The following is a 12,486-nucleotide window of genomic DNA, read 5'->3' as shown; positions in this document are numbered from 1 at the left end:
ATCTGGTGCAGGTCAAGATGCAGGTTGAGGTCTGGGTGGTCTAATCTGGAAGATGGGGCCACAAGGCCTGGTGGCACCAGCCAGGTGAGGGACACTGGGAGACACAGCGAGGACTCAGGAGGAGGAGGAAGAGGAGGAGGAGGGCTGTGAAGACTTGGACTGGGAGGGGTTAAAGCCCCAGGATTCCTTTGCTAAGGGCACTTGGTGGCACTGTGGCACAGCCCAGGCTGTGTCTGTGTGCCTTGAATAAAGTGTTCCATGGAGCCTGGGACTCTGCTGAGGGGCGGAAGCTGTGAGGAACCCCGGCCTGGCTGTGAGTGTGGGGTGTGCAGGAGCTGAGCGGGGACTGTCAGGGGGCTTTGGCAGTGACAGTCTCTGCCAGGGAGTCAGAAATGGTCCCACTGGGAAGTTTCACTGGCACATTTATTCATTAATTGAGATGCAATGTCAACCTTAGACAAAGGTGTTGCCCTACAGCTGCTGAAGGTGAGCTGCTGAGGAGATGGGTACATTCCAACTCAACCATGTTGTTAAATAAATTGCTTAATTTGTGTAGTAATATATACAGGAGCATGGGCACCAAGTCTTTTGTATATGGAATTGTACAAGTAATTGTTAAATAAAGAATATACTTCAGAAAAATGTTTAATAAGAAGAACCTGAGAGTTATGGAGAGTGGCTTTGAAGTAACTTTATGGTGAGAACGTGAGAGCTTCTGGGCTACTGAACATATTTTTAAAACCTTTTAACCTTTTTTCTTCCTCTCCCTTACAGTGAATATGATATATATGGTTTTCAGACTATCCCAGAGGATGATGATGAGGAGAAACTAGTAGCAAAATCACGAGCTTTGGACTTGAGATCACTTTCACTCAGTGAAAATCGAGAGATCTCCACAGGAGTGAAATGGGAGAACTACCTTGCAAGCACAATGAATAGAGAGATGATGCGCTGTGTGGAACTGAAGAACCTCATTCGGTGTGGAATTCCACATGAGCATCGGTCCAAGATGTGGAAATGGTGTGTCAATCTCCATGTTAAAAAGTTCAAGGACAGTGCAGTACCTGGCTACTTCCAAATCTTGCTTCAAAAAGCTCTGGAAAAACCAAATCCCGCCTCTAAACAGATTGAGTTGGATCTCTTGAGGACTTTGCCAAACAACAAACATTACTCCTCCCCCACGTCTGAAGGGATCCAGAAGCTGCGAAATGTGCTGCTGGCATTTTCCTGGAGAAATCCTGATATAGGATATTGCCAAGGGCTCAACAGGTAAGATTTTGCTTATCTTGGTTAATAACTATGCAGTGAAACACTTAATGAGCCTTTCAAATCCCATGTATAGCAACATGGTTTTGAACAGCAGTTTGCCTTATGGATCATATGCCCATAATTTAAAATAAACAAATAACTATCACATTTTTAAACCAATGAAAAAAGCAGTTGACCTGAATAACAAATTTTGTAAAATCAACTTGGCATCAAAACTGGAACTGGAATTAGCTCTTAAGAAATGAACTACTCAAATGTTGTTTTACATTGACTTCATGTCAGTTGTAGGGGATTGTGCTGCTTTTTTGTATGAGAATTTGTTTTTTCTTCTTTTAAAGCAAGCAGAAAAAAATGCTTGAAAGTTTTTTTCATATTGTTAAGACAACACATTTCAGCATTTTCCACTGATGTCTTCAATCAGAATTGTAGAATTTAAAGGGGATTCCTGTGTTACAATGCTAAGAAAAATTCTGATTCGTTGCAGTTGCCTTTGCCAGGATAGCTTTGCTACTTGGAGATCTGTAGTAAACGAAGGTGCTACTTGAAGCAGGTGTGTTGGTCTAACACCCTGTCTCATCCCCATGATGTAATACTATAGATGTCCACTTGTGCTCTATTTTATGTACTAGCACAGGCTTTGGAACTTAGAGCAGCTTTGTCTTTTGAAAGAGCACTGAAGAAGTCGTAGAACAGAAGCAGTGAGTCATGTAGTAGAGGTGGTGAGGCGGTGGTGGTAGCAGTAGTAGTAATGTGGAAACCTCCACCTAACACTCTTAGGATAAATATCTCCTTTCTAAACTAGACTCTGTGTTTAGAGGGCTCTTAAAATTGGCAACACCAACACTTCAAGAAATTTTTAGATCAAGTTTTTGCCTTTTCCTGTTTTCTTATTTAGCTGAATACAAATACTTGATGTGGCTGAGAAGACATGGCTTTGCCCCATCTTAAACTTCATCAAGTTTTGCTGTTCAGTGCTCTGCTGTTAATACATTTATCTCTGTTGAACAGAAAAGAATACTGTAATGGTTCTTACTTCATCTTTAATAACCTTCTCCTCCAAATAAACCCTGTTTTCAGGTTGGTAGCAATTGCACTTCTGTACTTGGAACAGGAAGATGCTTTTTGGTGTCTAGTAACAATAGTGGAAGTCTTCATGCCTCGTGATTATTATACTAAGACACTGCTGGGATCCCAGGTATGTGCTCTGCTGGGATAAAGTCTGGTCCTGCTGTAAACTGCAGCCAGTCCACAGCTTTCCTCTGCAGCTATCTGATAGGCCTCTATGGAAGGGGAGTGGAGTTGACTGGGGTGGGTTCCAAACACAAGGACCCTTGTTTGGACAAGGACTCTAACAGGGAGATAGTTGTTCAGTGTCCTGCTTGGGGTCCTTTAGCCCCCTTCTCATTGATAGCTTCACAACCCTGAGCTGTATTATCGTTCCTTTCCTCACATCTGGGGGAATGCTGGCGCAGGGCTCTGGGGGAGAGCGGGGTGAGAATGCATTTGCAATGCTCTGGGCAGTAGCCACTGTAGCTTTCCTGCTTCCAGGTGATGCTCTGGTCCAGGCTGCCTTCTCCAGCCAAGTATTTGCCCAGCATTCTCTCTGCTCCTGTGCTCCTGCACCAGTGCAGCACTGGTGACCAGTACTAGAAACACCCCACGTGTGTTGGAGGAGCCTTGTGAGACTGGGGCTGGATTGAGAAGCAGACAAGGGCAATCTGCAGTGGGGTAGCTGTCTGTGCTTTGGGTGGATCTAGCTTGGAAGTGTGAGACAGACAATCCTGGCCTTCCTGGTTACCTCTGAAAAAACTTGTACTTAAAGGTTGGTAACAGCCTTGTTCTGAATGATGTGCTGTAAAATTGGAACAATAACACTCTCATTTGTCATCTCTTTAGGTTGATCAGCGAGTGTTTAAGGATTTATTGAGTGAGAAGCTTCCACGACTACATGCTCATTTTGAACAATATAAAGTTGATTATACTCTCATCACTTTTAACTGGTTTCTTGTGGTTTTTGTGGACAGCGTGGTTAGTGACATCCTTTTCAAGATCTGGGACTCCTTCCTCTATGAGGGACCAAAGGTGAATTTACTGGCCTGAGTTTGTTCATTTGTTACCTGATAACAAAGTGTTACTGAGTGTGGGGCTAAAAGAAGGTTGCTTTGCAGAACTCCTGTTAGTTAAAATGACATCTAGGAAAAAAACAAGGGAGGAACTATGCATAACCTTTCAAAAGATTTTCCAGCTTTTGGAAATAGGGGCTGGGGCAGGGAAGGGAGATAGAGAGAGATGTGACTGAAGAGCGTAAGTGCAGCCTGTGCATGAGGAGCTCTTGTTGGGGGGTTTATAAAGATGGTCATGAGACTCAGTGTATTCTATATTTACAAAGTACCAATTATTGTATGTATTCTTATCAGGTAATATTCCGATTTGCCCTGGCACTGTTCAAGTACAAAGAAGAGGAAATCTTAAAGCTGCAAGATTCAATGTCTATTTTCAAGTACCTTCGCTATTTCACACGCACCATCCTTGATGCCAGGTGGGTGACTCACACTGGGGTGGCACTGAGGGACTTGTAGTGGTCCATGGAGATGTTGGAGATGTCTGTCTTGTGGCTTTGGTGTTGTTTTCATCTAGATCCTGATTCTTATATAAAGCAACTAGAAATGCAACCAACTGCTAGGATTTGTCATGAGCACTTTTATCTAGCAGAGACAAATCAGAAGTGATGTAGGCCTGAATAGTAATTTTTCCTTGTGAAGGAAATTACCTTGTTTAGGTGTTGTATCGTGGTAGCAACAGGTCAGAATTTCAACCACAGATGAAGTTTCCCTCTACACTGCAGATGTAACTTGTTACTAAAATGCTTTATGATAAATAAAAATGCGTCCTGCTCAAGCATTAAAGACGTGAGCTCTGTCCCCCACAGCTTAAATCTCTTATATATGGTTAATGGACAGGCTCTTGCCACATAGTTCCAGCTGGTTTTAAGATATACTTGGAAGCAGAGAATAAATACAAATTAGATACTTTTCTTGTCTTCAGTCCTTGCATAGGACTTACAGTTTGTAAATTAGGGTCTAGTGTTTTTAGATTTCTGGTTTCGAGACTGTACAGCAGCAGGTTAATCTTAAAAAGAAAAGTCATGTTGGGATTGGTTTATTGTCTGAAAATGTTTTGCACATCTTTTGAAGCTCACTAATTTTCAATTTAGAGAAAAACTGTATATTGAAATCTGAGATTTTTTTTTAATGTGATGAATTCTACATAAATTGCAGCTTACACTTTGACTCCTGCTGCAAGAGCGCTATTATTTTTACTTCTTGTGTTTCAGTTTTGACTGGAGAGAAGTTAAAGCTGAATAAGCTTGTGCTTGAAAGGGATTGCTGGGATTGATGCAGAGAGAAAAAAAATAATTTTTTTGTTCTTACCTAATCCAAACAAAATTTTGATACTTAATCAGAGTTGAAGTTGTGGCTTTCCATTCCTTTTCCACTTGTGGGAATGATGTCTTGATTCTTCTGTCTAAACTTTCTGGTGCTGAAATAATCTATTTTAAAGATTTCTGAAATTGCTTAGTTTGGTGTTAACAAAATGAACTAATTAGGGATCACTGAGGGATGGGGAGTTCAAGTGAGGACAGAAGGACAGAATTCAGTACATCAAAGATATTTGCAATACAAATATACTCTGTGCTGATCTGCAAGTCTGCCTTTTGGGGTTTTAAGAGTGGAAGCAGTGCAGTGCCACCTAGGGAATACAGATTTGCCTGCTAGGACTGACAAGACAGAATTCAAACTGCCTGTTTTCTTATTCTGCCATGTTTGTACAAGTTTTACATCATCAACATTTGAGCAGTACAGAAGCACGTAGAATGAGGCCTTTCTTGATATGGACAAAAAATGATCCTGTTGTAGAGGAAAAATTCAGAAATATTTATTTATATAGAATTCATGGATGTTCTGAATGGTTAAAACCATTCTGCACAGAGTTTCTGAGTTCAAACTCTGTAGTAAGAGAAAGGTCTCTACAGACACGTACATAATTATATTCTTGTTACAGGATGTCATAGCTGGTTTTTCTACAGAGCCATGGCATGTTGTGCACAGGTAGAGAAGCTGCTGGAATATCTTCTGTGTAAAAATAGCATGAAATCAATACCTGGTCACTCAAAAACACAAACCTGCCATTAAATAAACTGTCCAAAGAAGTTTTCTTAATAGTTATTTCTGATAATTCAAATAGAATAAATTAAATACTCCAGTTCCCCTTTTTTCCTTAGTAAACAAAGATGGTTTTGGGTGTAGATCAGCAATAATGATGTAGTTGGATGCGGTCTCTTTGGACTGATTAGACTGACCAGTTGCTGGGTTTGCTGGCACTGCAGGATGATATGATGCAGTGTGACTCTGGGAAGGGGGCTGGATCCTCTGTGGTGCTCTGCATTGTGCCCTGACAAGTTTGACTTGATACTGATCCAGAGATCTCTGTGCTCCAGCCAGCAGAACCCCCAGAGCGTTGGAAACTTTGGCTTGTCCATGTTCTGTATTATCCTTGTCCATGTGTGTGTTGTTCCTGGCTTATCTGGTCTCTTGATTGCTAGGTTATCTTGGTTAACTGGAGAGCTGAGTGGTTTGGGATTGAAGGAGCTGCTGTGGGCTCTATGGAGGAAATGATCCAATCTGTACGGGGAGCTGGATGTACTGAGTATCCAAGTGTAGCCAGGGAAGCTCTGATGACCCAAGCTTATGTCTTCTGCTCAGCATCTCAGATCTTTGTAGCAGAGTTTACATGTGGCTTAGAGAACTCCTGAATGTTTGATTACACTTTATCACTTGAAATAACCTTAAGAATGCTTTATAGAAATTTCTTGAAATATTGATAACATCTGAGACCTATCAAGTGTGAAAGAGACTGGAGATATGTCACATATGATAAAAGCTGACATGGATGAAGTTGAAAAGCCCACCAAATATGAATGATTGTCTTCTACTCTTGTGTAATCTTGCAGGAAACTGACTGCTATTGCTTTTGGAGACCTGAACCCTTTTCCCTTACGCCAGATCAGGAACCGCAGGGCCTATCACCTGGACAAAGTGCGCCTGGAGCTGACGGAGCTGGAAGCCATCCGGGAGGACTTCCTGCGTGAGCGAGAGACCTGCGTAGAAAAAAGAGACCTTATTAGTGATGATGAGGAGGATAGCTGAAACTGCTTAATATAAACTGTTCTTTGGGATCATGACCAAAGTGAGTTAACCTCCAAAACACTTGATTCATCCTGTGAAACAGAATGTAAACTCGTTGCTTTTGGAAATATGCGGGACAGATTTCCAAATCCCAGCACTTTCAGAAATACCACTTAGTATGGAGGCCAAACACTTCTGTTTACATTTATGTTCCTGGAATCATTTGTAGAGCACTTAATATCTGTCTCAGTTTAGTCAATCAGCTGAATTGACAGTTGTTTTCCCACAGTGCACCATTAATGCCTGGATGTGAAACAATAAGAAAAGTCCATGCTCTGTTACATTCATTGTCATTCTGAGTTTAGGGTTTTTTTGATGTAATCATGTTTTTCATAGTGCAGGCTCAATGTGAGAGGACATCCATATTTCTTGGATTCAGGTTGGCTCCATCCAGCCTTTCTTGAGGTAGCTAACCAGGAAACCATGGGATGAAGATTCCTTTGTCTTTTCCTGAAGTGTCATGCAATGGATCACCAAACAGAACCCTTGAATATATGTACTCTAAAGTAAAGGTAAAATAAGTACCTATTTCTGTCACTGCCTGTCGAGTGTGTACTGAAACAGTGGTAGCAAACATCTTTTCTACTTTTCAGAGCAGCTGTGTTGATAAAGATTCTCATTAATGGAAAGGGGTTTATAGATCAAACTCTCTTTAATCAATTTTATTTGTATTCACTGTTTTGATTTCAGTGGTTTAAAAAGGCCACAACCAAACTCCAGGTATTATGGAAGAATGGAGCTTGTCACAGGAGTACCATGCTTTAGGAGCTAATTTTTTGCATATCTGTTGAAGGGTTGTTTTGTTACGGCTTTTTGTTTCTGTGAGGGTTTTTTTGTTGGGTTTTTTTTTCCCTTTTCTTTTAATGCTTCTTCCTCTTTAAGACCTAAGGTGAAGTCTTTCTCTTTAAGAAGAAACACAGCATTCTGTCTGCATGATTGCAGAGCTATTGTACAATAGTGGTAGTGACTGGGTTCATAAAATATTTATCAATCAGTCTAAAGAAACCTAAAGGTCACGACATGCACACGGGAACTGAAGATCCTTTTTCAACAGAAAAATGCAATATTCTCCTAATGTACTCAGCTTTACTGTGTGTTGGATGCACTTCCTGCAAGACAGCTCTAAGGAGCAACCCCTGGGCTGTTGAGCTATAGTGTTTCTGCTGTGGAAGGGTTACTTGGGACCATTTTCTCTCCTTTGGTGACTAGCAGTATTCATAAGTGGTTCTCAGGAGAAGGAGGGTTTCTTTCTTGCTAGATATTCTCTGGACTTTTGCAATGTTTTTTCTTGGATTTGTTGGATTTTCAGAATGTTGTATTGACTACAGTGTGTTATGATAAATCTAGGATTCAAATACTAGGCAGCAAATCACCAAGCTCTGGGGAAGTGGTTAATTAGCAAAAAAGAAAACTAATCATTGGGAAGAGTGAAGTGCATCAAGCTTGTATTTTATGTGCTTTGGTTTGGTTTTCTAGAAGTAGTAGTACTTTATTTGGTATAATCATGTAACTGTTTTAGTCAACTTAAGTGGGGGCAGAGAGAAATCCTGCTTCTGTTTCACAGCACTTTTAAAAAAATTTATTTTAGATAATGTAGTTGTAGCCTTCTCCAAGTAAGCATATCATAAGTTAGTTTATATGGAAGGGAACTATTTAATCAGAGGTGAAGTTGTAACTTAGAGGACTACTTTTGATATAAAATTTATGCTTCCTGCATGACACATAATTTTTACCTAGCCAGCAAATCCTTGCCAATAAGGAGCGGATGATGTGATCATCTTGATTTGTATGTTACTAGTCTTCTGAAATGTCTCCTATGTTGTCTGTGGTAGGCAGTAGCTAGGGATTTTTTTCTAATTTCCTAGTTACTTTTGGTTGTGTACTGGAGGGCAGGGTTTTGATATTATTGCATGTACTGTATTCTTTTTCTACTTACAATCAGTATTTGAATACAAAAATGGGACCAGGTTTTCTAATTTTCTAGTTATGCTGTCTTGGTTTTGAAAGAGCTGGTCTCTAAATCAATATGTAATGCAGGCTTCTTGTTTGTATGTTTGTTTTAATGATGTTGTCAAGTGCAAAATGAATTTTTTTTAAGGTGAAGATCTTCCTTTCAGTGACCACAAGTGAAATATTAAGGTGAAGAATTTAGATACTTGTACTTATCCTATTCCTACAATCCATTTTTCTTTGGCTTTGAGTCTTCACTATGAACTATAACTTCAGGAGATGTTTTCAGACTGATTCCATTGAAGAGTTTGGGTTGTGAAGATAGAGCTAAGTTTGAGGCAATGGTTCAGGAAGCTCTTTAGCTGACAAAACACGACCTGCAATATTCCAGGACCATTTCTGTTAGAGTTGTGCTGATGGTTCAGCTTGTGTGCACATGTGTTGCTGTGTTTCATTGCTTTAAGTTGTTTCCAATTATACTGTAAAGCTAAGTAGCTCTGTTTCTTCTGCCATGGTGTGAGTGTTACCCATGAATGTTAGGAATCCTGTGGAAGTTGTGTTGTCTCTGGGTGTTCTGTCAGCTTGCAGATAAGAAACGAATCAATGATGTTATGCTCAAGTTCCCAGCAAGCTGTTGGCTTCATTTTGTTAAGCCTTGTTACTGATTTAGTGATGAGCTAAAAGGTCAAAAAATTGCAGAGGCTTCTCACCTCTGGCCACTAGAAGTCTCTGCGGAACAAAAATAAGATCTATAGCAGGAGCTAAGATCAGGGGAGCTTGCCTTGCTTGCTCTTGCAAATGTCATTGTGTGACGTGGTTTTCTAGTGGTGCTTAAACCTGGTTACCTTGGAGAGTAGTAACTCATTAGGCACATGCAGGATACACAGGCAGTGTTTAACCCTGATGAAACCAGGCCAAAATACTGTGCCTCAGTGGCCTGCCAAAGCTGAACTGCACGGAGCCCAAGAGTTTGTGCTTGTGTGTGAACTTCTGAGGTGGTGCATGAGGTTTACCATTCATGCCAGCCAGATAGTGGGCATGTGATCTGTTCATGCACATAAGAACTGCCAAAAAAATATTTTAACTTCAAGGCCTTGCACATAATGTGCAAAGAGTTCCTCATGTGTGGTTCCCAGAATATGTGATGTAACCCAAACCACTAAGTTGTGTTGTCCAGAATATTCCTTCATCTCTATTCATGTGTGCATGGCTTCCTGGTGAAACTTTTCATTAGTTTTTAAAAGGGTCTATCATCTTCTGTTAAATAGGCAAAAATTGGTGCACTACAACTCTAGCTATTAGAACTGCACAGTATTTCAGCTTGACCTGTACATGTTTACAGGTAGTGTTATCATTCAGTATTATCCCATTGTTTGGTGGTCTTCTTTTTACCAGCTATGTAATCAATAAAAAGGATTTTTCTGTTGCCCTTTTGGTATCTTCTGTGAGAGAGTCTCCCCTTCCCTTCAATGTTTGTAAAGATGGTAAGGTCTTTCAGCAGAAAGGGAAAGATTTCTTTTCTTAGTTATTAAACATCAGAAATGAATGAATGGTCTTAAATTTGACAGAGTTGGATGTTCAGACACATAACTGAGAAATGGCAAATTGATTAATTTAATGAAATTGTATAGCTGTTTAAGTGACTGTTCCCTTAAGTGCCATGTTAAACATCAGCAATATGCGGTACAAGAAATTTGAATCACAAATATAAGTGATGTTATCTTCATGAAGATTGATGTAAAGAAAAAATAAATTGTTTATTACTTTATAGATTGCTCTGGTTCTTCTTCTTTTTTTCCCATAACAGATGGAAATATCTGCAGGTGTCATCAGAATAAACCAGTGGTAGAGCTTGCATTTTTGTCTGATAATGAGGTGTGAGAGGATCTCTATAAAGGAACATCCACGTAAATTTGGCTTTGAAGCATGAAGATGTGAACCATAGACATGTTGCATGCAGGTGACTCTGACTGGGTAGACTTGTCATTGGTGTCCTTCATTTCTTGGGAGAAGAGGCGGGGGGGAGACAGAATTTGCATGAGTGTTCACAGGAATTTTCTGAATTGACACACTTTCTGGGAAACATATTTGTATAATATCTCCTGGCACCCCAAAAGCTTTTTTAGGAGGCTTGGTACAGATGTTCTGACACAGTCTTTTGTAGTCAAATAAATAATTTCAGCTGTTTTGAAAATTTAACCAAGTATTCCATTAATTTGGAAATCAAGTCTCAATATCTGTCTTTCAGATACGAATTTTGCACTTTGGAATTGCTTGAGTCCCTTAAAGAGGGAATACCTCAGCTACTTCATGTTATTTAATAGCTAAGTGTAAGGGAGGAAGGAACATGACTGTAATTGCATATCCAAGCCTGTCTTTGGTATCAGAGTGCACAGTTCTTGTCCTCTGGCTCTGCTACAGAATGGCAAGCTGTTCTAGGAGTACATATTGGCACAGCTGGAAATCTGTTCAAAGGGGTTGCAAAACAGGATAGAGATCAGCAATTGAGGCAGAGCACAACTATGGCCTAAGGACCTTGTGTCCTTTATACTGAAAATTTTAAGTCAGAGAAATAAACAGAAAATTCTGGGAAGAGAGTGCATGGGGAGCAATGCCCTCACATGGATGCTTGGCATGTTTAGCTTGAGTAGGTTGTATTGGCCTAAGCAGCTGCTGGGGCCTGCAAAGAACAGCTGAGACTCCCATTTGCTCCTTAGAACTAGATTTGAAGCTTCTGCTCTCAGTGGGATTGCAGTAAGGATGTGAGTGTGGCTGATGTATGTTAAAAACCTGGTTCCTAAAAAATGCATAACTTAGTATAAACACAGCTGGCCTGCTCTGAACCGAGACCAAATACCTGCAGAGTCTCACTGCTCTGGCTGCCTTAAGGAGACAGAGAACACTCTGAATCTGCTGGTGTTACAAGGTATCAGGTGTTCCTTCTCTGGGATTTTCAGAAGTGCTAAACATAGCTTCCTTATCTGCAGCTCCTTGACCTCAACAGAAAGCAGAACCCATGTAGTGCTGAAGCTTTAAGAATTCCCACACATGAAGTATGTTCCCTCAGATAATGCAAAGGAAGGGTGTGCTCTGCTTTGGAAACTTCCCCCCTGGATAACAAGGTAAAAGGTTCAATCAGAAGTTAGCAGAGTAGTATTTTCAGTGTAATTATTAGCTGTAAAAGCCACATTTGTCTACAGTTCAAGTATGTCCACCTGTAGTGCCAGCTTTTCAGACCATGAGATAGAAAGCAAAACTCAGGACTATATACTAAATGTGATTTTAAAAACCACAGTTATTAAAAATATATCCCTCCAGTAATTATAACATTCAATATTAGAATATGCCTGGTAAACTAAGATGACTTTGGCCAACTAAGATTCCCCCTGGTCTCAAGCAGCTGCATTCTGCCTTTCTCTCTCAAATGCAATGTCCCTTTGGTATGTACCAGCTAGGTTGTGCAGTGAGTTGCCCCTAAGATGTCAGGTTTGAGCTGATGAATGGAATCATTGATGTCTTCAGGCACTGTGATTGGTGATTAAACTGTGGAATATTGCTATTTGCCAGTTTCAAAAAGTGCAGGTGGTGTTCTTCTGGTTTTTAATCCTGGAAATCCCCCTTTGGAACATGTTTGGAACCCATAAGATACGGGTTTCCTACTTTGTCACTTCTAAAGGGGGCTGGCGAATGTGTGGCTGCAGTGTTTGCTGGTGCTCTCTACTTGAAACACTGCTCAGGTTTGAGTTCTCTTTCTTTCCCTGTATGCACATAAAGGCTTTTACCTTCATCCAAAGATGTTACAAAGAAGTCTTGAGTTAGTGTTTTAAGGGTGAATAACAGAAGCATGAAAGTGCAACATCCTATTTAGGCAGAACTTGCATTTGGGCTTACAAACCCTATGGACATGGCAGCAGGGGTGGGATTCAATCTACCTTCGCTGCCCTTGGAAACCCTTATTCAAAGTGAGGTTATTCTTGGTCTAGGGAGAGCTTGTTGCAATTTGAAAAGCAGTTACAGCCTC

At 40.5% G+C, this 12,486-nt stretch overlaps 1 protein-coding gene across 3 annotated transcripts in view; it reads left to right on the top strand.

The window, feature by feature from the left end:
• TBC1D2B (TBC1 domain family member 2B) overlaps window positions 1–10,233 on the top strand; it is a 31,482-nt gene extending 21,249 nt beyond the window's left edge. For all 3 annotated transcript variants that reach the window (XM_077185389.1, XM_054642281.2, XM_077185390.1), the window contains exons 9-13: window positions 775–1,269; window positions 2,347–2,464; window positions 3,166–3,351; window positions 3,687–3,808; window positions 6,281–10,233. In XM_077185389.1, coding sequence (XP_077041504.1) covers window positions 775–1,269; window positions 2,347–2,464; window positions 3,166–3,351; window positions 3,687–3,808; window positions 6,281–6,476 — 1,117 coding nt within the window. In that variant the 3' untranslated portion in view covers window positions 6,477–10,233. The remainder of the gene's footprint in view (window positions 1–774; window positions 1,270–2,346; window positions 2,465–3,165; window positions 3,352–3,686; window positions 3,809–6,280) is intronic.
• Window positions 10,234–12,486: the final 2,253 nt, after the last annotated feature.

This window comes from Agelaius phoeniceus, chromosome 13 (genome assembly GCF_051311805.1).
Source record: "Agelaius phoeniceus isolate bAgePho1 chromosome 13, bAgePho1.hap1, whole genome shotgun sequence".
In the NCBI taxonomy this organism is placed as follows: Eukaryota; Metazoa; Chordata; class Aves; order Passeriformes; family Icteridae; genus Agelaius; species Agelaius phoeniceus.
This window is presented reverse-complemented; position numbering and strand designations above follow the sequence as displayed.